Source organism: Budorcas taxicolor, chromosome 3 (assembly GCF_023091745.1).
Source record: "Budorcas taxicolor isolate Tak-1 chromosome 3, Takin1.1, whole genome shotgun sequence".
NCBI lineage: Eukaryota > Metazoa > Chordata > Mammalia > Artiodactyla > Bovidae > Budorcas > Budorcas taxicolor.
The window spans coordinates 106731281-106755750 of record NC_068912.1 but is presented as its reverse complement, the minus strand read 5'-3'; the positions used below and the strand labels follow the sequence as shown (position 1 = coordinate 106755750).

The following is a 24470-nucleotide window of genomic DNA, read 5'->3' as shown; positions in this document are numbered from 1 at the left end:
AGGTGGAGACGCACTTCTGGGATCTTAAGAGTCCAGCTGCTATACACATAGACACACCCTGCGACCCAAGGTCTTTTTATTTACATTACACCACTCCAGTAGAGGGTGTACAAATAATACAGACCTATCATAATTTTTCAGATGAGGTGACTGAGTTTCAAAGAGGTAAAGAGACAGCCTAGAGTCTTATACCAGATGGAGATTTACGAGTTGAACTGTTGGCCCCAGGTCATTAACAGAACTGTCACCCTCTGCTGGAGTGGTGTAATGTAAACAAAAAGACCTTGGGTCGTAGGGTGTGTCTGTGTGTATAGCAGCTGGACTCTTAAGATCCCAGAAGTGCATCTCCACCTGTACTATGCTTAATCCATTTTTGAGAGTGGTTTACCTAAACATCTCTTAGTCACTTTTTATAATATTTCTAACTGTTCTAACACGGTGGTCTCTAGATAGAGTTCAAGCAGTATTCCCTTTCAACGGCCAGAACTGTGGGCCGTTCATAAAAGGATCATGAAAATTAGTGAGGCTTATGTGCTTGTCTCAGGCAGCACAAGCTGGAGGAGGCCCTGCTGTTTTCGGGCCAATTCATGGACGCCCTGCAGGCCTTGGTTGACTGGCTGTACAAGGTGGAGCCGCAGCTGGCTGAGGACCAGCCTGTCCACGGAGACCTGGACCTCGTCATGAACCTCATGGACGCCCACAAGGTGAGGGGCAAGATCTGGGCTGTGTGGAGGGCGAAGCCATTGGGTCCTCCATCCCTGTGTGCCTTCTGCACATGCTGCCCTCCTAAGGCTTCCCTAGAAAGAAAGTCGGAAAGAGCCTGTCTCTCTGCTTGTCAGAGAGGCGGCTCCTTGCTCAGAGTGTTTAAACAAACTGCTGCCGGATTCTGCATCAGTCACAAAGAATTGACCAAACTTGGTTCGATTCAGATGTGCTGATGTGTAAACTTCATTTTGAGGTTCCCTCCCACGTCCTGTTTATGTGTCTCAATTGAATCTTACATGTTTCAGTTGAATCAAAATGGATTTAAATTTAGGAGACCCTCAAGATATCCATTTCCCACTGATTCTTTCAATGAGAATGAGTGCTTTTTCAAGTGCTTGTGAACCTGACAAGCTAGCACCGTGCACACCAGCATTGAGCACCTACACCTGTCTATTGAACTGCATGCTGCTCTCCTGCTTCAGCATCAAGCATTCAGCTTTACCGTGAAATTACACCAGATTTTTACATACCTGGCAGGTGGGCTCTTACCAAGAGGGAAAAGAGGGGAGGGATAAATTGGATGATTGGGGTTGACATGTACATAGGCAATGGCACCCCACTCCAGTCCTCTTGCCTGGAAAATCCCATGGGTGGAGGAGCCTGGTAGGTTGCCGTCCATGAGGTCGCGAAGAATTGCGTACGACTGACCGACTTCACTTTCACTTTTCACTTTCATGCATGGGAGAAGGAAATGGCAACCCACTCCAGTTTTCTTGCCTGGAGAATCCCAGGGACGGGGGAGCCTGGTGGGCTGCCGTCTGTGGGGTCGCACAGAGTCAGACACGACTGAAGCGACTTAGCACCAGCAGCATATCTGAGATAAGTAGCTAACAATCTACTGAATAGCACAGGGAACTCTCCTCAATACTCTGCAATAACTTATACGGGAAAAGAACCTAAAAAAGAGTGGATGTATGTGTATGCATAACGGGTTCACTTTGCTGTACAGCAGAAACTGACATAACAGGGACTTCCCTGGTGGTTCAGTGGTTAAGACTGTGCTTCCAATGCAGGGAATCCAGGTTTGATCCCTGACCAGGAAACTAACGTCCCACATGTGGCATGGTATGGCCCCAAAAAGGAAGCTAACCCAACATTGTAAATCAACTATACTCCAATAAAAATCAGTTTTAAAAGTCCCACAGTACCGGAGAGGTTAGTATAGCACAGTTCCGGTATCACAGGTGAGGAAGCTGGGACTCCAGTTAAGCGGCTTATCCAGTCACGTGGCCCTCATTCAGACCCATGTGCTGTGATGCTTCTTTCTCACTTGTGATCCCACCTCCATCTTTGCATAAAAGACACACAATTAAAACCTATCAAAGGAGAATTGAAAGAAAAGACTACTTTCTCTTTGGTTCTACTTCTTGAATTCAAAACGCTTGTGAGACAAACTAATTCTGTTTTCCAGGTTTTCCAGAAGGAACTGGGCAAGCGAACAGGAACCGTTCAGGTCCTGAAGCGATCCGGCCGGGAGCTGATAGAGAACAGTCGCGATGACACCACTTGGGTGAAGGGGCAGCTCCAGGAGCTGAGCACTCGCTGGGACACCGTGTGCAAACTCTCCGTCTGCAAGCAGAGCCGGCTGGAGCAGGCCTTGGAGCAGGTCAGACAACACCGGGGTGGGCCTGGACAAAGTCAGTCTAGCCTCTTTGTCAGGATCGGTTCCCGCCAGTCTCACAGGGTCTCACAAAATATGATGTTCTATAAGAACATTTAGCACGTCTGTATTAGAGAAATCATGACTCCAGTTGATTTTCAAAGTTGCACAGGTGAAAAATGACCTTTGTGGGGCTTCAGTAGAGCCTCTAGGTGCCTGTGATAGGCCAGTGAGTTCAGGCCAGACCCCTCTCTGGCTGCCTTGTCTGGGACCTCAGCTGCACAGAGAGGCTCAGGCTCTTGTGCTTGGTTATTTCAGGCAGAAGAGTTTCGGGACACAATCCACATGCTACTGGAGTGGCTTTCTGAAGCTGAGCAGACGCTACGCTTTCGGGGAGCACTTCCCGATGACACGGAGGCCCTGCAGTCTCTCATTGATACTCACAAGGTAATCCATCTCGGTGCAGGGCCCCACACTACCCACATGGGGAAATGACATGTGGGTTTTCTGACCCCCTAGAGACCATCCTCTCGTTTTTGCAAAAGTGGCACTTACAGGTTATAAGCAAGTCAAACAGCTGGTGTTAATACCAGAGGAAAAATGGGCTGCTGTAGCTTTACGCACGCCCCACCCCCACCCCTCCGCATACACCTTGGGTGGCTTTCCTCCGTGACCAGCTCCAAGCCTGATCTGTGCCCCTAGAGCCACTCACCAAGCTGCAGGGTATAATGTGGTGTCTGGGGCCTCGGTGTGACTGTTGTAAGGAGGTGGGAAATGTTTCCTTGTTTAGTCTTTGTATTTCCCATCTAGAGATTTTACTCGGTTTTGTGATTGCGTTGTGTTACAGGCATTGTTAAAACATTGTAGCGTTTTGTAGCTGTCACTGTTTTTGTCCAATGCCGTTTATACATATGGAAATGAATGTCAACACTAATTTGTGAAAAGAGGGAGTGCTCAGGAAGGAGGTCAGCTTCTGCATTCCTAGTCCTTACCGTTCGTGCACTGAAAGTCATTCTTGTATAAGTCCCTCGCTTTCCCACACCTGTGAGAACTGGAAAGAAAATGCCAGAGACACCTAAATACAGACTTTTAGAGATCTGATCAACACAGAGTCAAAAGAAAACACTGAAGTGGTTTTCTCCTCTCAGTGTAAACTAACAGTGCTGCTAGAGTAGGTTTAAGGTTTCAAATCTTGTTTGTTTAGGAATTCATGAAGAAAGTGGAAGAAAAGCGAGTGGATGTTAACACAGCAGTGTCCATGGGAGAAGTCATCCTGGCGGTCTGCCATCCTGACTGCATCACCACCATCAAGCACTGGATCACCATCATCCGGGCGCGCTTTGAGGAGGTGAGCTCCTAGGTTTCGAGGAAGACCGCCAGTGTCCCATCCGCCATGTAAGGAGTCTTTCACTCACTCTGAATAGCTCAGCAGGAGTCAGGTTATTAGCGTTTTAGTAGTGACTGTTTTCTTGATAATGTGCAGAAACCTAAAAGGACGATGCTGGTGTCGTGACGTGTGCCTTGATAACGTCCAGTGGACACATGCCGTGCTCTTTCCTCCTTCCAGGGACCTTCTGTGTCTAACACCACGTGCTACATTTGTTTTCAGGGGAACTGGCTTCTTATTCCAGCTTTGTCTCTGGAGCAAGAGGGGAGCCTCTTGACTGCTTGGGTGGTCTTTTCCCTAAAAGTAATTGTTAGGCTCACACAAAAAGGGGCTTTGAAAACAAGGAATGTGCTTGACTGCGAGCCAACGGGTTCCCTCCCCCCACAGGTCCTGACGTGGGCTAAGCAGCACCAGCAGCGCCTTGAAGCTGCCCTGTCGGAACTGGTGGCGAACGCCGAGCTCTTAGAAGAACTTCTGGCGTGGATCCAGTGGGCCGAGACCACCCTCATTCAACGGGATCAGGATCCGATCCCTCAGAACATTGACCGAGTGAAAGCCCTTATTGCTGAGCACCAGGTACCCCAACCGCGTCCTGTGGTCACAGGTTTCCTGTGTGGCTCACGGAGCCCATTTCCTTTGCTCTGTGCATCCATGTTTTAATGGCTGCTGAACGTATTCCTGCAGACTCAGCAGCTTAAAACATGCTTACTTTCGCAGTTTTTGTAGGGTGGGGGTCCAGGCATGAGTTAGCTGGGTCTGTTGACTATTGGTTTCTATTGACTAGCCTCTATACCACGGTCCCATTACCTGGGACCTATCCCATCACGCCTGGATTCAGAAAGATTTCTTACATGAACCCAGAGATGGGCCAGACAACACACCGAACTAAACTGAATGGAGGAAAACTCGGTTGAGCTGTCTTCATATACCGTATATTCTTAGGAGACAAATACTTTTTAACAGCTGTTAAAAACTGCAGATTTTAGCCATGATAATTTACACTGAATGCAAGTATAGATCTTGCTTAGTAATACCATGGGTGTAAATTCTTTTTAGCATGTGTAATTAACCTTACCAGTGAAAACGCCCCGTACTTCCCTTCAAGTTTACCTACACTGACCTCTCCTCTCCTGAGTAAGAGGATCTGCTTCCATCAAGGCCAGTCCCTCGCCCGTCTGTTACCGCCTCTCATTCCTTCTGCCTTCCAGCTCCCCGTCTTTCTCCCCCGCGCCCCCTCCACCGCCACCATCTGTCTGACCGATGCTGCTCAGTCTTCTTAGCTGGTTTCTCTTCCTGTGTTGTTGGTTAGCCGGCTAAGTTATGTCCAACTCTCTTGAGACCCTATGGACTAAGGCCCACTAGGCTCCTCTGTCCTTTGGATTTCCCAGGCAGGAATGCGGGAGTGGGTGGCCTTTTTCTTCTCCAGTGATCAAACCCATATCTCCAGCATTAGCAGTGGTTTCTGCACCACTGAGCCACCAGGGAAGCCCTCTTCTTCCTTTATTCACTTGTTAATGTTGCTGTTCCCTAAAGTTCCATTCTGAACCCTCTTCTCACACACAAGGCCCTCTCTAGCCTTCGGCTTCAGCCGGCACCTGAACACCAAGGGTTTCCATATCTCCTGCCTCATCTGTCCCCCCAGGAAGCCAGAAACAGCTCTGAAACTTCCCTGCAGCCTTGCTTCCTGGCCCTGGCCCTAACTCCACCCTTCCCTCCACACTGCCTCCTCTCTCCTCATCCACTCAGTCACCCAACACAGAAGCCAGTGCTGTGTGTCTGGGATTTCTTCTCTTTCTGTAGCCCTGCATTTAGCCAGTTGTTGGGTCTTATCTGTTCTACTTTCAGGATTCTGCATGGCTCCTTGTCTCCTGCCCTGGCTTACACCCTCACTGTGTTTTGCCTCAAATACTACATTAGGTTCCTAACTTCTGTGCCCCTCCACCCAGCCCCTTATCTCATGTCCTCCCTGCTACACTGAGGCCAGAGCGATAGCTCTAAGACAGAGATCTGTTGATGTCTCTTTTCTGGATCAAAATCCTTCAGTTGCCCACCCACATGTAACCCCCTTGCCAATCGCTTTCAGAATAAAATCCCAGTCCCTCAGCCTGACACAAGGCCTCTCTGGACCTTTCTGCTGCCTGCCTCTGCAGCTGTCCCCCTTGCCCCTCCTCCAGTTGCATCCTCAGCTCAGCCAGTGATCAGGGCCCTGGCTCACTCCACTGTCAGGCTCCTGTGGGACCGCCCTGCGCCCAGTCTTTGGCTCATTGCTCAGCACACAGCTCAGGCACCAGCCTCCAGGCAGCCTTCCTGCCAAACTGGGGCTGTGCGTGCCCATCCTAGGCCTGCCTTTGGGGACCTGGGTACCACTCATTGCTCTGCCTGGCCTGGCTTCCTCACTCAGCCTTGAGCTCCTGATAGTCAGAGTCACGTCTTATTCTTTCACGTCTCCAGCACTTGATGAACTGCCTCACTCATGTTTCTCGAAAGGAGTAGGGCCACGTACAAAGACATCTCCAGTGGCCCATTTGTAGCAGGCTTAGCCCTTCTAGTAAGAAGTTGGCTATTTCCGTCTTAGTCCAAGAAAACTCTCAACTCTTTCTTGTTATGTGTTCAACAGACGTTTATGGAGGAGATGACGCGCAAGCAGCCTGATGTGGACCGGGTCACCAAGACGTACAAGAGGAAGATCCTAGAGCCAGCCCACGCGCCTTTCATGGAGAAGTCCCGTGGCGGCAGTACGTGGAGCCCTTGGGCAGGAGGTGTCCTTCCTGCTCACTGAGGATGAACATTTCAAAAACCATATGGGATTGGAATGAAAATATTTTTTTAGACAGTAGCTAGGCTCCAGTTTTTTGAATTGGTATGAAATTTTGGGGTGGCTAAGCCGATTCATTTGTAGCAGCCTTCTGATTATTTTAGTCATCAGCGCTGACTGTTTACATTTGGTTTACAGTAGTTTCTTCTTAAAATAAGTTGGCTCTTGTAGAACCGTTGATGTCTCCTTGGTCCGCTAAAGTGGGACAGAACTGATTGAAAGGATGAGACAGGTACCTGTTGGCTGGGAAAGAGCAGCAGTTTGTGCTTCCGTATCTCAGTGTGGCCAGGTCCCGTGTTTCCTTCCTCAGTTACTGACCGGATATCATTGTGCAGATCCTTTAGGTTCATCCAGATGGCACCTTCTCATTGTGAATGGACAAAACCAGCTTTTCTGATCTCGTGATTATTTTTCCTTTCAGGGAAGTCTTTGAGTCAGCCTGCCCCTCCTTCCATGCCTATCCTCTCACAGTCTGAAGCAAAAAATCCGCGGATCAACCAGCTCTCTGGGCGCTGGCAGCAGGTGTGGCTGTTGGCGCTGGAGCGGCAGCGGAAGCTGAACGACGCTTTGGACCGGCTAGAGGAGGTGAGGCCCCGCCAGGCGGCCATCCCTGGAGGGAAGTGACTTATCAAAACACAGCCCTCCTGAGGCTCTGAGTACTGACCCGTATGCCTTGGCCTGCTGCTGATGCGGAAGGAGCAGCAGAGCAGTGTAGGCCAGGATTCAGCCCTGCAGGCCCCCTGGGAGAGGAGACTCACGTGAGGGGGCGTCACAGCTGAGGGCTGCAGCGCTGGCGGTGGCAAGTAGGCTGCCAGCCCGTCCCTGCGGGTCCGGCCTGTGGCGCCCTCCTCCGTAGCGCCCGGCCATGCTTGAGAATCAGGAACCGAACCTGGCAAAGTTACCACCAGGTGTGGAGCGGCTCGTAAAAATGACCATACTGAGCCCTTTGTGTAAAGATAGAAGCTCCCCAATTATGAAACGAGTAGCTTTTTTAATAATCCCGTTATTTGTCGATTCTTCAGTAGATTATAAAAAGCAAATCTACTTTGAAGTATCATTAACCAGTCTGAAAAATATAGTACTTCACTTCCTAGTTTCTAAAACAAATTTCTAATATCTTTTATATTTTTTTATTTGTGCATATCAAAGCAGCTATGCCCAGAAGTGAGTGTTCTGTGTTTTTTGTTGTTATTTCTGTAGATCCAGTTGAGTTTTAAGCATATTTGGTTTTGGCTTTTTCTTTTTTTCTTTTCCCCATTCCTTCCAACTTTGGAGTTTGAAAGACCAGGGGGAAAACCACTGCACTGTTTAAGTCATCCTGAGTCCGTGTCACTGGCATAGTCCAAGTAGCTCAGCATCACTGTGTCCACTGCACAGGCCCACTGCTGTCCACCAGGGCCAGATACTTACAGTGGAAATCAGAGGGCAGTTCGCTCCCTCTGGCGCCATCCAAAAGAAACACCACATAAGTGGGGCGCACTGAGGACTTCTCTTCTGGGGTAGAATCCGTTCTTTTCCATCTGAGGGGGTGATCCTTTGAGAAAGCGCCAAGGGAAAACGAGGCTGACCCTCTCTCTCTTGCTCTGCGTGCTCTGTGTCTTCCATGGCGGTTGTTGAGTGCCTGTTTCTCTCCCTGCTCCGTTTTACCACAGCTCGCATAAGCAGTCATGGCTTTAAGTGAAGGAGCCAGTGTGCCTTCACAAAAGAGGCGACACAGAGACTTCACTGTTGGTCCCCTCAAAAGGCCCGCATGGCTTTGCTGGATGTCTGAAAGTTTGGGTATGCTCTGGGCAGGTCTGAAGGCCAGAACAGCAAGTCTTGTTGACTCCTGTGATCTCTGTCTAGTTGAAGGAATTTGCCAACTTTGACTTCGATGTCTGGAGGAAAAAGTATATGCGTTGGATGAATCACAAAAAGTCTCGGGTGATGGATTTCTTCCGGCGAATTGACAAGGACCAGGATGGGAAGATAACCCGTCAGGAGTTTATCGATGGCATTCTAGCATCCAGTGAGTCCAGTCACAATTCCAAACCCAGATCACACCTAGACTCCTTGCACTTGCTTTGTAGAAGCAGGCTGTATTTCTGGCTAAACAGTCTTTCTTAAGTGAAAGCTGAAGTCTTAGAGAAGAAGTAGTGTACCTGCTTACTAAAATTGGTCTATTGTTTTGATGGGGAGTCGGACCTCATTTTGGTTAGAATTTAAAAAAGCAGGTCTTACTTGACACATTATGGCAAGCAAAACACATTCAAGGTTTAGAAAAAGAGCTAACTATTATGAGTAATGAGGTTCTAACTACAGGCAGACATTGGAGATATTGCAGGTTCACTTCCAGACCACCTTTATAAAGCAAATATTGGAATAGAGAGAGCCATTAGAGATTTTTGGTTTCCCTTGATGTAAAAGTTATGTTTATACTATATTGTAGTCTATTAAGTGTTCAATAGTGTTATACCTTAAAAAATGATGTATATACCTTAACTTTAAAATATTTTATTGCTAAAATATGCTGACCATTGTCTGAGCCTTTAGCAAGTCATTATCATTTTGCAGTAGTAACATCAGAGATCATTGATCACAGATCATCATGATAAATATAATAATATAATGAAAATTTGAAATATTGCAAGAATTACCAGAATATGACACAGAGAGATATGAGGTGATCATATACTGTTGGGGAAATGGTGCCAACAAACTTGCTTGGCATGGATGGAGTTGGTGCAAGCCTTAAATTTGCTTTGAAAGAGGGGGATAATATCTGAAGCATAGTAAATGAGATCATATATTTTATAAGCTGTTACATAGATGCCAGAAACTGACATGAGATATGCCTATAAAATATTTTTTTAAGTTTTTCACAATATCAGTTGTTCAATAGGAATTCAGGTTTTTTTTTCTTGCAATTTTATTGAGATATAAGTAGCATACAGCACTGAAGAAGACTAAGGTCTACAGCATAATGATTTGATTTACGCATATGAAGTAATTATCACAGTAAGTTTAGTGAACATCATTTCACAGGTACAAGTTTAAGATATGAAAAAATTATTTCTTGTGATGAGAACTCAGGGTTTACTCTCAACAGCTTTTATATGTGACGTATAGCAGTGTTAATTATATTTATCATTTTGTTGTACATTCCATCCCTCATCGTGTCAGTTTCTGGCATCTGTATAAAAGCTTACAAAATGTGTGATCGCGTGTATTTTTAGCAAAAGGATTAAGTGAGGCACTTAGTGAAGTGACTTGCGCAGATCACCAAGCACAGCTCACAGGTGTGCTGCTTCACGTAGAGGCCCCAGAAGGCCTGTCTGGAGGTAATACCTGAGTTGAGACCTAAGTGATGGTAAGGATTCAGCCACGTCAAGATTTCAGGGGAGAGACAGAGGCAGAACCACAGCAGGTACAAGGTGCTGAGAGGCGAATGAACTTGGCAGGTTCTCAGAGGTTAACATGGATGGAGTCTCATGACCTCAGAATTGGTAAGATGTGAAGTTGGAAAGGTAGAAAACACCTATTAACATGGGGCATTGTTGGCCATCATGAAGGGATCAGATCTTATTCTCGAGACAGTGGGCCGCCAGCAGAGATTTCCACCTGAGAGGCAGTGTGGTCCACTTTATGTCTGAAGAAGTCGCTCTGGTTATCGTAACATTCACACTTTGGAAGGCAGTTGTGAGGAACCCAAAGCAATAATCTAAACGTAGAAAAACTTCACCCCGTTTATTCCAAATTGTCACTCTCCTGAAATAATCTAAACATCCAATCTATTGATAGTGGAGTGAATAAGTATATTCTGAAGTTTGGTGGTAGGTCTCTGGTTTTAAATTGTATAGGGGGTTGGGAGGGTTACGAGTCTTATCAGCAAAAATGGCAAAAACCAAGTGTTCTGGGCCATGCTCTGAGTATGCCATAATATATTTTGGGGTGATGCTTATCTCCTTTGTAACTTTTTGTATTTTCTAAGTTTTCTAAAGGGAGCATGTACTGGTTTTCAGGAAAAAAAAAAAAAAAGACAAATTCTTTTAAAGAAGTATTTATATAACCTCCAACCAGCCAAGTAAGCCTTTTCTTTTAGTTAATGTTCCAAAATGTGATTAATTTTCCTCCAGAGTTCCCTACTACCAAGTTAGAGATGACTGCCGTTGCAGACATTTTTGACCGAGATGGGGATGGTTATATTGATTACTATGAATTTGTGGCTGCTCTCCATCCCAACAAGGATGCTTATCGACCAACAACTGATGCAGATAAAATTGAAGACGAGGTATGAGAAATAATTGTATTTGAGTACATTTTTGACGACACGTTGCTACTGTCCTGAATTTGGTTGGGTGCAATTGCCATATTAGCCCTTCAGCATGTCTGTTGGGAGGTGATTATCTGGAGTTCTGTTTGGGGATCCCCTGTTGGATGGTGGAGCCCCCTTGGGTCTCCAGCTATCGAGCGTGGCTCCGTCTTGATGAATTCACTCACCTCGTCTGTGTGGTGCTCTGCAGTTTCGGAGAACCTCTCCAGGGCACCACGTTGCCTAGAACAGACTCTGCCTCAGGGTCCAGAGGAGCATCTTCAAATGTAGCATTTAAGGGTTGAAACATAGTGTTTAAGTTTAAGTGTTTAAGAGAGGCACCAACCTCTCTGCCTATTTAAGAACAGTATCACATTGAAAACTGCATCGCTAAAAAGTATGAATTCATTAGGAGCTCACAGAATTGATCCTGAGATGGGGGAGGCACTGGGCCTGGCCTAGGGAGTGGCCCAGGGCCAGGCTCCTAGGTAGAGATTTAAATCAACTCATAATTTGCTGTTAATTAGTCAGTTAATATTGATGCATGCATACTAGCACATTTCTCTGAGGGGATTTTGAAGCAAGATGGAAGAATGTGTTGTATCACTACTGGTGAATTTCCTTTATATTCAGCATCTAACTGAGTCTCCATGAGACTCACGATAGAAGATGAATGCATGTATTAAATGCCTGGAATTCCGGAAAATATGTAATGAAGAGCTTCTCTGATGACATGTAAAGATCTTTGTTTCTTTGAAGAGAAAGTCTTACTTTATCCCTCACACTTTTCTTTTTGTTTTTATTCACTACTAATAGGTCACAAGACAAGTGGCTCAGTGCAAATGTGCAAAAAGGTTTCAGGTGGAGCAGATTGGAGAGAATAAATACCGGGTAAGAAAGAGAAAACCAGTCCTTTGTGGTGGTCGTTTCTCCTGTGTGGCCCTTACAGGTGAAGGAGCCTGACACACGACAGATGGGTGACCCCAACTTCCCGCTCCCGATGCTTGGAGGACCAGAGCCAGTGGGACTTGACATGCAGTGTCTGGCCCTCATCTCTGCAGGTGTCAGGTGTCCTGTGGGCTAAGATTCAGAGCCCCGCATAGTTGCATCTGGAAAATAGTGCCCTATTTGGTCCGCCATTGCTTATATGAGATCCAATAGAGGAGACATTTCAGAGCCCTCTCTTCACTACTGAACAGGTCTTTGTGGATGAGGAGGCACCTTTATCATAAGATAAGGAAACAGCTATCTAATGACTGGCCATTGCCCCCAAGGAGCTAGTTGTCATAAGCCCGTATGGCTCAGAGGCTCAGGGCTAGAAGAGCTGTCTCGAGGCCCCACGGGACTCTTAGCCCGCTCAATAGTCTTCCCTAGAAAGCCATACTGAGTAAGGCCATAAATGACAGTGAGCCATGCTGTGTTTTAGCTTTGTTTGGGGCCAGGCAGGGACATAAAAAGCATCTATGACAGGTCTCCTAAAATGCACTCAGCAGTGTGTCAGGATTCTTTAAGATCCTAAAGTAGATCTAGGATTGGCAAAGAGGATTTAGGTGGCCATTTCAGATGACAGAGTGACATGCAGCCAGTTAGGAGGAGGAAAATGAGATTCATGGGCATGTCAAAATTGTCCAAGATACAGCAGAGCCACCCAGTGCTGGTCTGAGCCGGGGAGCAAAGTGTCACGTGGCTCTGCCTTAGATCCAGCCCAAGTTTTGGGTTATAATAAGGCTCCAAGCAGTCTTACCCTGGTCTGTTGAGTTTTGTTTTGTTTTAATTACCTGTAAGAGGGATGAATTAACAGGAGCAACAAAGAGTGCAAAAGTTAGGTCTTAGCTTGTAAAACCGCATCCCTGAGTCTGAAGCTGGATAAGAATATGGTCAGTATGTTGTTCTTCTTGAAACTGTTAACATGATTACATTATTTTCATTCCTTAGTGTTAATTTGACAAAATGTTCTCTGTTTTTTTTTTTCCTTCCATTTCCTCCATCCTTTACTCTTAACTGTCTATAGTTCTTCCTCGGCAATCAGGTACAGTGTGCCTTGCAAACATCGTTTTCAGTGGAAGTGGTCTGTGTGGCTAATGCTGCCTGTTCTTTGCTATGGGGAGAGGACATAATCTGAAGCATGCCTGGGTCACATCAGGTTGTCTTACCAAGCGGAGAAACTGCTAGCGGGGCAAGTGTTCTAAAGCTGTCTTCCAGGCAAAAAGATATAAGTGTATATAATTTTCCATTCAAAATTCGATCAGCTAAAACCAATATTTTGCTGGGCTGAGTTATAAGTATATAGTATGGTTCCGGGGAAGTCAACTGTGGTATCAGTCTAGCCCACTTCTGAAAAGAGCCCAGTCTTTTGGAAATCAGAGCCCCTTATGTTTTGAACGTCAGAATACCAGACAGCACAGTTCTGATTTACACCCAAGTCTTTTGACCATTAACACAGAATTTATAATGCACACTAAGTCAAAAAAGTCTTGGGATATTTAAGGTACTCAGTCAGTTTAAATACCTTATTAATATTTTAGTTACTTATTCTTATAAGGTATGTGAGAAGTGTGGTGTGGAATCATACTTGGCTGTAGCCTGAAAGTTTGCCAATTACGGCCAGCCAGTATGATCTAATGGGATCAAATTAGACTTGCAAAGAAGATTGAATGCTTTTGACTCTGCTTGGTAATTCTAACCTTTTAGATCTTTTTGAGGGCTCTGGGGTCCTATGTCTTTAAATGGAAGGAAGTTGCATGGGTAAAATTTGTCTTGTGAAATGAAATCAGAAACACTTGGTAGATTTGAGGCCTTCAATCAATGTTGAGTTCCAGGCTCTGCCTTAACCACTAACTATAGTAACATTCTGGGCCAGTGGGAAGAACAAAGGATGGAAAGAAAATGAAAACAAGAACATCCAAACTGACTTTAAATAAATCATTGCAGAAGAATGCCAAGTAGCACCTAAGGTTGTGCCTGTTTGCTAATGACTGCATGTGAGTACAGGGCCCTTTGAAGTGGCACTGATGTTCTCTTCTACTCCACTGACCGGCAGAGGGTCAGAGGAGTCCATTCCAGTGTTTGGAACAGAATTATGAAGTTCATTTTATACACGAGGCACCTGAGGCCTTAAGGACCACTGTGCCCACAGTTACACGGGAAATACCAGAGCCATGGCCCAGGTCACTGTAAGGGATTTTCCTTTTAAGAGAAGGAAACAGAGCTTACTGTTGCCCCTAAGACTGTCCAGAGGTCCTTGCTTCTCTGGCAACTCCTCTTTGCCAGATTTGTGCCGGTCCCTATTTATAGAGCTGTGGTAGTTCCTTCCACACTCATCACTCTGGCCTCAGCTTCCCCAGCCACTTTGGCCTCTGGCTTAGGTCAAACCTCCTTTTCCCCATAGCTCAGTAAAAGCAAGTTAGAATACTTCAGAGAGAGCTTTAGTGAGAAATTAAGGGGAAAAAAAAAAAAATTAAGGGGGGAAAAAAATGAAATTAGTGCAATTAGACTAACAAATCGTTGACGGGGCACAGTAATCTAAGAATATAGCTCAGCTTGGGGCTCCTTCCTGATTCCCTCTGGGAGATGCAGAGCTCCTTTCCTTCTCCCCTACTTACCCAGAGAAGACTCCAAATCGTGACGCAAGCTGACACTGCCCTTAGATCCGATGGAGTCCTCGGTGCCTGCCTGCTCCCACTCACAGGGCCAGTGCCTGAGGGCAGCTTCCTTCCTGGGACAGGACGTTCATTCCCTCACGTTTCCGGTCCCCACTTCAGTGCTCCTCACACCACACTACGCTGTGGCTGCAGTCACTTTGTATAAAAACCTATAACCTGGGTGAGAGGAAAGATGTAGGACGACTTTTATTTTCTAAGATAAGGGCTTGGGTGGGGGGTGGTATTTTTTTTCAGTCACCTTGCCTGTATAAGTTAACAATGAGCTTGAGTGAGTACAAAGTCATATGGAGAATTACCACAAAAATACTAATTTTGAGAGAGGTTGATTATGGATCCTTCTCAAAGATCCTTTCTGGCATTTTCAAATTTTGTGCCCTGTTTCAAAGTTATGGTTCTCCTTTTAACTTTGAAAATCTTAAGTAATTGAATCCCCACGCCCCCACCCCCCGCAACGTTCTCTTTGAATTAAACGTTTAATTCTAGGAATTCCATTTCTGCAACCATATGTTTGATTTCTGTTTTGAGGTCTCATGATTCTCTTCTGTTGCCTCTTTATTTTGGGAAGAGGATAATTTATGCAATAGGAAACTCCAAATGTTGATACAGTTGGGAAGTTGGCATATTTGGCAGGAAAAAAAGGAAAAATAAATATCAGAAAATCATACTTGTTTTAATATCTCGAAATGATTGTTGAAAACTACTTACAGTCAGCATGGTAGATTAAATTTTTAATTTCTTCAACTAAATTTTAGTATAAACACTATCTAATCATTTGTTCAGCTGAAGAAAATTTTCTGCTGGTGACAATCACAATTAGAGAATATTTAAGGGTTTATTTATAAAATACTGTGGAAAATCAGATTTCCTTCTAAGCTGGTAATGATGATGATGCTTTGCAAGAGTTTCCTTGAGACTTGAGATTATTTGCTATTTTCCATTTAACTTTGGAGCACACTGTATTCAGAAGCTGACATCCACCTCATAGCTACCTTTTCTTTTATGGAAACAAACTAGCTTAACAAAGAATTGTACTGCTGGATTTTAATTTGGGCAGCGTCTTTGAAAGACTCAAAGTGAGCTAAGGCCTTGTCTGCCCTCCACCTTCCCCTTTGGGGCAGGGTCACAACCCTCAGCACTTAAACTTTATTCCAGTAGAAAGTATGTCAAGACAGTGGCCTTTAGCTTTTCCATATTTTAAGTTTTCTGTGAAAAATGCAAAAGAGTGAGAGTTAAAATTCGCCCCACAACTGCGAACTTGTCACTCCATCTGAATACAGTCTGCTCCATTAGGGGCGTGTCGACCCACCCTGCCCCCCAGCGCCCTGGCTCACCTGTGTCCTTGGCCCTGCAGTTCGGGGACTCCCAGCAGCTGCGGCTGGTCCGCATCCTGCGCAGCACCGTGATGGTCCGCGTCGGTGGAGGGTGGATGGCCCTGGATGAGTTCCTCGTGAAAAACGACCCCTGCCGAGGTAAGAAGCCACGTTCAGCACATGTTACTTGTCAGCCATGCCCTCACCACTGGTCTTTCGTGATTCCACGGGGTGCTGGCTGTGGGGTCTGTTTGGTGTCTGTTGTTTAAGCTGCCCAGATGTCATCCCAGTTAGTGCCGATGGGAACTTGGTCAGGGTGCCAGGGCAGACCAGGGGAGAGAGCAGGAGGGGTGCATGTTGTTGAGGGAGATGGGTTTCTAGAAACGCAGTAAATAAGAATTAGGAATTTATTGGTGTCATAAAGTATTTCCACGTGAGGTGTTACACTAACACCAACCTGGAAAGAAGCCCTAAAAAGGCCTGTCGGCTTCCTGTTAGGGCTGCCGGTGACCTGGCCTGGAATTTGTGTGTCTCAAAGTCGGGGAGGGTGCTAGGCCCCTCCAGGGAGGGGAGGACTGGGAGCTCCTTTAACCAGAAGGATGAAGGACACCTGGCAGTGGGCCTGGGAGTCACCTGAGTGGGTCCATGACGTCTCGGTCTGCTTCATCCCACAAAGGCTGGCACACCAGCCCAGAGGCCAGAGAGAACGGCCAGCTGAGTGTGAGCGATGGCGGCTGCCGCTGGAGGCGTGTGGGGCCGCGGCCAGTGGGAGATGGCCAGATCCCGGTCCTGCGTCCCCTTCAGCTGCTCCTTCCCTTCCCTCTGTTAGCTGAGCTGCATGTGGGCACGCAGGAGCCTCCCCCACTCTCTGCCAGTTTGTCTTTCTTGACCAGTTTCTGCGTTTCCTGCTCTTGTTTCTTTGTGTTTATGTATTTTTTATTCTAGTGCACCATCCTGGGAGTAAAATAAAGCGCTCTGATTCCAGCTCTTCGATTTCCAGTCAGTCTCCCATAGGTTGGCTTTTAAGCTTTGTCCCTCTTAACCACATCCCGGCCTGTTGAGAATGGCTTTGCTTTTTAAACTGTAGCATCTCTTGGCTCTGTGGTATCTGCTGCCTTTATGAATGCTTTGAAATAGCCAAACCGTAGCTCTTCTAACTCTTGTAAGTTGACAAAGCATAAAATATGCCTGTTGAGACAGTATCCATGGAATTGGTTCTGAGTTTCTGTTTAACAAATACTTACAGGTTTTTATACTACACACTCTTATAATCATTTTACCAATAATAACACATTTTCACCTCTAGGAGGGGTAGCTACTATTATTATCTCCGTTATATAAAATAGCAATTTGAAGCACAGAAAAGGTAAACAACCTTCCTGAGGAGAGGCAGCTAATAAATGGCAGAGACAGGGTTCAGATCCCACAGTCTGGCTCCTGACCTACATTCTGTGTGTTTCGTGGGCTAACATACCCACCACCATCCCTTCTTATATGTGTTTTACTGCGTAAATTCATAAGGCTTACTTTACAGACCTAACAGAAATGTTTACAGTACTGTTACATCGCTTCTTTGGATGTGACTGATTGTCAGAATCTGAAGCATTTAAAGCTAAAGGTTTCTGGGACTTCCCTGGCAGTCCAGGTTCAGTCCCTGGTCGGGGAGCTAACATCCCATGTGCTTCCTGGCCCAAAATCCAAAACATAAAACAGAAGCAATATTGTAACAGATTCAGTAAACACTAAAACTGGTCCACATCAAGACAGTCTTTAAAAATAAATAAAAAATAAAGGTTCTCACATGAATTCAGATATGCTCATAAATTTCCTTTTAACTCATTCTGCATATACTCCAGTAAACCCAGAGTAATAATAGGGCAATAATCTTCATTAGGAATTTCTTTTTATAAAGTAGTTAGTTTTAAAAACACCTATTCTGGTAAAAACTAGAGCAAGCTTAAATCTATTTTAGAATTTAATTATATCACGAACCAATTTCTTTGCTATAAAAACCCCTTTGATTATTTCCAATGAGAAGCAATATATATTTCTTTTTAACCTTAAGTCAGTAAAATAAGATTATTCGTTTCCAAATCTATTAATAAAGTTTTATTTTTCATGTCATGTGTGATTGAACTAAATAAACAAAAGAGAGAGACTGCATGTGACATTTTGGAACCTTTGCCTGTTTGCCGCCTGCTCTACTTGCTCTATTTACGATAACTTTGTGCTGCTGGCCAAGGAGAACACTGCTTGCTTCTCCTTATCTTGTTAGCTAGAAATTGGAACCCCCCCCAAGGATATATGGGAGGGCCATCTAGGAGCTATTTTCTATGGAACATAGTAGCCTTTTTCAGCATCTCTTGGAGCAGACAAGGTAAGGCTCACCCCTATGCCCTCCCAAGTGTGCCCTCATCCTGATTCCATTGGCTATAGAGTCCAGAACTCCTATTAGGCTTAGATACCATAACTCTGCCATGATGGACAGGATGAGCTACATCTCAGCAAATAAAAGTTGTGCTAATAAAGGAACACTTAAGGGCCCAGGCAGATGTAATAAGTGACCTGGAAGGGCATGAACGTCACAATGAGAAGCTGCCTAGGATTCTGTGAGGATTACTATGGCTTCTTGAAGCTCCACTTCGGTGGACTTTTTATTCATTTGGGTTGCATTTACTTGGCTGCACCACAGAGAATGTTATTCTGTGGACAATACAAAATTTATGATATAATACTGACATTGCATAATCGTGTTATCTGCCTTTACACAGCTGTTTAAGATGATGAAAGCTATCTCAGCCTGCACATTTCTTTAGCCAAATGTAAAGGTTAAAGTAGTCAATTCAGTAGGTACCTGGTACTGCCAGAATTGGAGATTTGATTTTCTGAATTGATCTGTGGCAAAGGAAATCGTGTTTGGATGGAGATAATGAATACATGCACATTTACCCTAGGGGTCCATGAATGTTTCTGAGCATTAGACAAATTAGTTCCCTGAAATTTTACTACCTGGAAAAACTTTATTGTGAAGATTTAAAAGACACAGTTTGGCTTAGAACTGATTTTTTTATTATATGGTAAAATACATGTAACTTACCATCCTGACCATTTTTAGGTGTACAGGTCAGTAGCACATTCACGCTGTTGAGCTACCATCACAATCTCCCATCCACAGAACTCCTCATCTTGGTATACCAAAACTCCGCCCATTAAACAGTGGAAGTGAATTTTAACTAACAGGCATGTTGCAGCCAAAATCAGTGGCTAGCAGTAGTCTCTTGGAAAAATGATGATCTCTCTGGTGGTTGAAAAACTGAACTTGAAATGACTGCCTTTGGGGTCTGGGCCCTAAGATATGATCTTTTAAAAAAAAAACGAAGTCATGGTCAAATGAAATGCATTTGTAAGTAAGCAGGTTTCTTTACTGCAGGACTTTTCAGAGTTTATAAAATGCTGATTGCATTAGGGCTCTCCGAGAGAGAGAGAGAGGGTGGAGAAGGCAATGGCACCCCACTCCAGTGCTCTTGCCTGGAAAATCCCATGGACATGGACAGAGGAGCCTGGTAGGCTGCAGACCATGGACTTCACTTTCATGCACTGGAGAAGGAAATGGCAACCCACTCCAGTGTTCTTGCCTGGAGAATCCCAGGGACAGAGGAGCCTGGTGGGCTGCCGTCTATGGGGTCGCACAGAGTCGGACACGACTGATGCGACGCAGCAGCAGCAGAGGCGGGGGGGGAATGTAGAATCCAGTGCCTACTAAACTTCTCTTCATAGGAAACCCCTCAGAAGCCTCAGTTTTGGAAATGCTGCTGTAAGCAATGAAAGACCATGGAAAGGTTTTACACTGTTTAGAGAGATCAGATTTCTTTTTAGAAATTCAGTCTGGGGAATAAGGAGTGAGGGAGGGATGGGATTGAGATGAGAAACACAGAGAACATTTGGAAGCCTGTTACAGTGGTCCAGGGTTAGGGAGATGAACCACATAAGTTTGAGGTAAGTCTGATGGGATTCAAGAAGTATTAGAAGGTGGAGTCAACAGTAGACTGAGCTGCCATCATGAGGGAGGGGCCTACGTCAACAGCCAGGTTTCTGCTTCAGTCATGTCTAATCAGTGTTGGATGCAAGGTTCTGGCATCCAGGAGAAGGTCTGCACTGGGAGTGTAACGGAGAGGCAGGCAGGGCCTGAAGATGGTGCTAAGGTCTCAGGTGGATGAGCTCATCACCAGATTGAAAGTCTAAGAGGGAGAACAGGACTGCAGACAGAACCAGGGGGACATCAGCATTGAAGAAGTGAATGGGACGGGGTAGTCTGCAGGAGGCGACAAGCAGGGGTCCTAGAAGCCAAGGGAGAATGTTTCAAGAGGAAAATAGTAATGCCCCCACTTGCAAATGACAACAGCAGAGACGAGTTTTTACCTGTCAGATTTATCTGGTTTTTACCTGTGTTCAGGTGGTGCACATGAGTACACACATACTGTCTCAATACAGGGAGCACTGGCCAGAGTGAAGTAAACAATATATTCATAACATTATTTTTGAGAGTGTACATGGGTGTAAAATTTTGTAGAGCAGTTGCTATTTAGTTGCTAAGTCATGTCTGATTCTTTGTGACCCCATGGACTATATATATAGCCCACCAGGCTCCACTGTCCATAGAATTTCCCAGGCAAGAATGCTGGAGTGGGTTGCCATTTCCTTCTCCAGGGAATCTTCCCAATCCAGGGATCAAACCCACATTTCCTGCTTGGCAGGCAGATTCTTTACCACTGGGCCACCAGGGAAGCTGTAGATCGGTTGACAAGTACCAAAAACCTTGAGTGTGCATCCTTTTCCCCCAGCAAATCCACTTGTAAAGACTTGCCTTAAGGAAGTCATCATGGATGGGCGCAAACACTTTTCTCAAGTAGTCTGTCACAGCATTGTATACAGTATGTTAAAAATTGTGAACAAATACAACACAGAGTTGGTGAAATAAACTCATTTCAATATGATGATATAATACTTTGCAGCTAGCTGAAGTTATGTCCGATACATCAAGCACAGAGGAATGTTTCTGATGTTTTTGCATTTTTTATATATTTACATACATATACACAAAGTTGTGCAGAGAAATAAAGATACTAACAGTTTAATAGTATTGTCCCCTAAGGTTAAGCAATTTAATTCTTTGTAATTTTCTGTAGATTTCAACCTTTCTATAATTTAAAAGCATCCCCTGAGGCAGAAGTGGTCTGTGACCCTTGCCAGCGATTGCCCCGGGGAGGGAGGGTGTTAGGGGGGCTTGGAGCCCAGAGTTGGATGAGCTTGGGTAGCTGATGATGCAGAGAGCTGGGGGTGGGCAGAGGGCAGCTCGGGTGGAAGATGAGGATTCTGGTTCCAGTTCTTGCATAGTTTTCCCTGCCCTCAGCCTCTGAGGGTTGCAGTTTTCCATGACGTGGGGATGCTGACTGGCTACCGAGAACAGTCAAGCGTAGTATTTACACATGATCACGCACTGTAAGTTGCAGAGTGCATGGGGAACATGTTATTGTTATATTATTGCATTTAACATGTAATTGCCCTCATCAGTGATGCCATTTCAGAGTCTTCCTCTCGTGTCATTGTGGTGTTTTCCGGAGAGTAAGCTCGGTGAACTGTTAAGTCTCGTAGGTTTAAACCACACGTCTCAAGTTCTGTCTGGCCTAGGGTCATAAACAACTCCTCTGAGGCGTCGTGGTCCTCAGTTGAGTAATGATTTCCGTTTGTCAGTGTTACTTCAGCACTTGCTGTGCGTCCAACGTTGTGGTGGGCACATTAGCAAATATAAGATAAAATAAGTGTTTAGTAATACAGAATGTTATTAAGTACCCAGGTTAGTGCTGAAGGAAATTCTCTTTAAGAATCATGAGTTTAGACACTGAGGGAAGTGCTGGAGTTTGGAAAAAGGATGAGTAAGGAACCAGAGGGCCCAGGAATGAACCTTGAAGGGCATGTTCTATTGGGGCCTGAGAAGGAAGGAAACAGGTTAGCATTCCAGGAATGCTACACCATCAGACAAGAAGGACCCTTAAACATCAGTCAACCTGACTGATCACCTTTAGGGAGGCTGAGGAAACAGCCCCAGGCAGGAGGGAATCACAGCTGGGAAGAGCCTGGACTGTAACTCAGAGGTTTTGATATCCAGGTTAGCCCTTTTAAGCTGATACTCTGATATGTTATGTCAACTTCACATATTGAAAAGAATTTGGATTTGACTTAGGAATTTAAACCACTCTGCTTATGAAGCCTTGTGCAACCTGATTTAAAGTCTGATTCTACCAAGATTCCTCAAATTTCTTGAGGACTTGTGGGACTGGGCAAGAAAGAGGAATGTGTACCATTACCTGAAATCTTCTAAACTTGCAATTTCTGGCCAAAGTAAAACCTCTAATATAGGGAAGAATGGCAGATAGTTTGTTTATGATGGTTCCCTTTTCCCAGGCTTTACTAAGAGTCCAGTTTGTTTAGACCTGTCCTAAACAGGGAGCAGCTTGGGGGTGAATAAGGAGACAGAAGGTGGTCACAGAATTAACACCTTTCAGTGAGGAGTGACCTAAGAACACACTGCAGAGGAATTGTTTCTTTTAAATTCATAATGTTTTTCACAGTTAACGTGTGTGGTTATCTTCTGAGTGAATCCAAGCTTGGGGTTCTGGTCTGGTGGCTCCAGGAAGCCCCGGGAAGCACTACTGTGTTCCCAGACTCTCCAGCTGGCGTCCCTCTCCCACTGCAGGTCTGCCCCCAGCTTCTCGTGGCTTTCAGCTTTTGACCTGATGGTTTCTCACTGGCAAGTTTTGTGCATGGATGGTCTTGATCTCTCTCTCTCTCTCCTCCCACATGTTTACTTCTTAACAGTTCAGCCCAGATCTTTTTACTGTCCTGAGTTCCTGGACCCCTTTCTTAGGATTATTATCAACTGGATTCAAGTAGAAGAGTCTAGATCAGTGGTCCCCAACCTTTTTGGCACCAGAGACCAATTTCGTGGAAGACAGTTTTTCCACGGAACCAGGGGAGGGGGTAGGTTCTGGATGATTCAAGTACATAACATGCACTGTGCCCTTTGTTTCTAATCGAATGCCACTCCTGGTCTGATAGGAGGTACCGGTCTGCAGCCCAGAGGTTGGGGACCCTTGTCTAGATGACGTCAATTTCAGTGATCTGTTTTTCTATACTGTTTCATTACCGCGTGTCCTGCAAGAATTGAGCAAAAAGTACACATGTCCTGTGAGAGAGAAAAGAGGGGTTTTGATTTAACCTCGGAGGTTTGTGGACTGCTGCCTCTGCTTTCTCTTGACCCCAGGGGACAGTGGCAAGGCAGATCGTGACCGCAGCATGGGACGGTGCTTGGTACACAAAGAGTTCTTTATTATAGCAAACCAAGGGGTTCTTCGTTAATGTGTCTGCTGTGGGTGAGAATCATGACAAGGCTAATAAATCAGGAATTTATCTCTATTTTAAAAGAAGCCACAGATGGTACTAAACCTATAAATTATATAACTGTTTTCGTGGGGTCAAGCAGCTGTGTGACCATCAAAGATATATTTTTTCAAGGTTAACTGTCACTGTATGTGTATGTGTTTATTTCCTTTTCTAGCACGAGGTAGAACTAACATTGAACTCAGAGAGAAATTCATCCTCCCTGAGGGGGCATCCCAGGGCATGACCCCTTTCCGGTCCCGGGGTCGAAGGTCCAAACCATCTTCCCGTGCAGCCTCCCCTACTCGCTCCAGCTCAAGTGCTAGTCAGAGTAACCACAGCTGTACGTCCATGCCATCTTCTCCAGCCACCCCAGCCAGTGGCACCAAGGTACGTACAGCCTCGGGTGTGACCCCCTGCCCCGCTCCCAGCTCTGCACGTGGCCACTGTTCAGTGTAGCCTCTGAAAGACTCCAGTGAGGAGAGGCACTTGAAGACATAGAGACCAGGCTGGCCAGGCCCTGGTGGTACACAGATCTGGGCCTTTAACATGGCCGCAAAGGACGTTTAAATAGGAATTAAGTCGTTAGGTCCAAAGCGCTTCTTTCCACATATTCCCATTTTGAGTTTGAACCCATCCAGAGTTACTGATCTTGAAAATTCAGGCACTGTCTCTGCAGCTGGAGCTAAGTAAGAGAGAAGTTTGCTGTGATGATGGGTTGTAGCTGAAGAATGCTACTGCCTTTCTGCCTTGGCCCCTTTCATCCCGTTGGACTGATGCACATTTTACTTTGTTTTCTGTTTCTTTAAAATTTAGTGTCTTCTATTTATTATTTATTTATTTATTATTTATTTTATGTTCCCAATTTGCTCCTTTTGTGTTCCACTTTCAATTGTTCCCGTCCTTCCCTTTGGATTTCCGTTTCACAGACTCCGCTTCAGTTCTCTCGCTGTTATGACAAACCCTGGTTGGTAAACAGTAGAGCTGGCACCCCTGTCAGGGACAGCCACTATCCTGACCTCCAGCTGCCCAGCCCCGAGGTAGAGTATGGCTTTGCTGATTAAGGACACAGGGAAGACCAGGCCCTCGCTCATGCCGAGAACCTGACCGGCTCTCCCTCCTGACACGAGTCTGTGCTCTTTTCCATCTTTGTGGTGTTTGCTTTCACGGCTGATTCATCCCGTCCATTGTCTTTCAGGGGTT

At 45.4% G+C, this 24470-nt stretch overlaps 1 protein-coding gene across 1 annotated transcript in view; it reads left to right on the top strand.

The window, feature by feature from the left end:
* MACF1 (microtubule actin crosslinking factor 1) overlaps positions 1–24470 on the top strand; it is a 340332-nt gene that overhangs the window by 311276 nt on the left and 4586 nt on the right. The window contains exons 85-99 of the mRNA XM_052636851.1: positions 545–704; positions 2177–2371; positions 2684–2812; positions 3570–3713; positions 4140–4328; positions 6370–6487; positions 6989–7152; positions 8413–8575; positions 10683–10837; positions 11675–11749; positions 12870–12887; positions 15872–15989; positions 16776–16829; positions 23446–23657; positions 24197–24307. Of these exons, the coding sequence (XP_052492811.1) occupies positions 545–704; positions 2177–2371; positions 2684–2812; positions 3570–3713; positions 4140–4328; positions 6370–6487; positions 6989–7152; positions 8413–8575; positions 10683–10837; positions 11675–11749; positions 12870–12887; positions 15872–15989; positions 16776–16829; positions 23446–23657; positions 24197–24307 (2005 nt within the window). The remainder of the gene's footprint in view (positions 1–544; positions 705–2176; positions 2372–2683; positions 2813–3569; positions 3714–4139; positions 4329–6369; positions 6488–6988; positions 7153–8412; positions 8576–10682; positions 10838–11674; positions 11750–12869; positions 12888–15871; positions 15990–16775; positions 16830–23445; positions 23658–24196; positions 24308–24470) is intronic.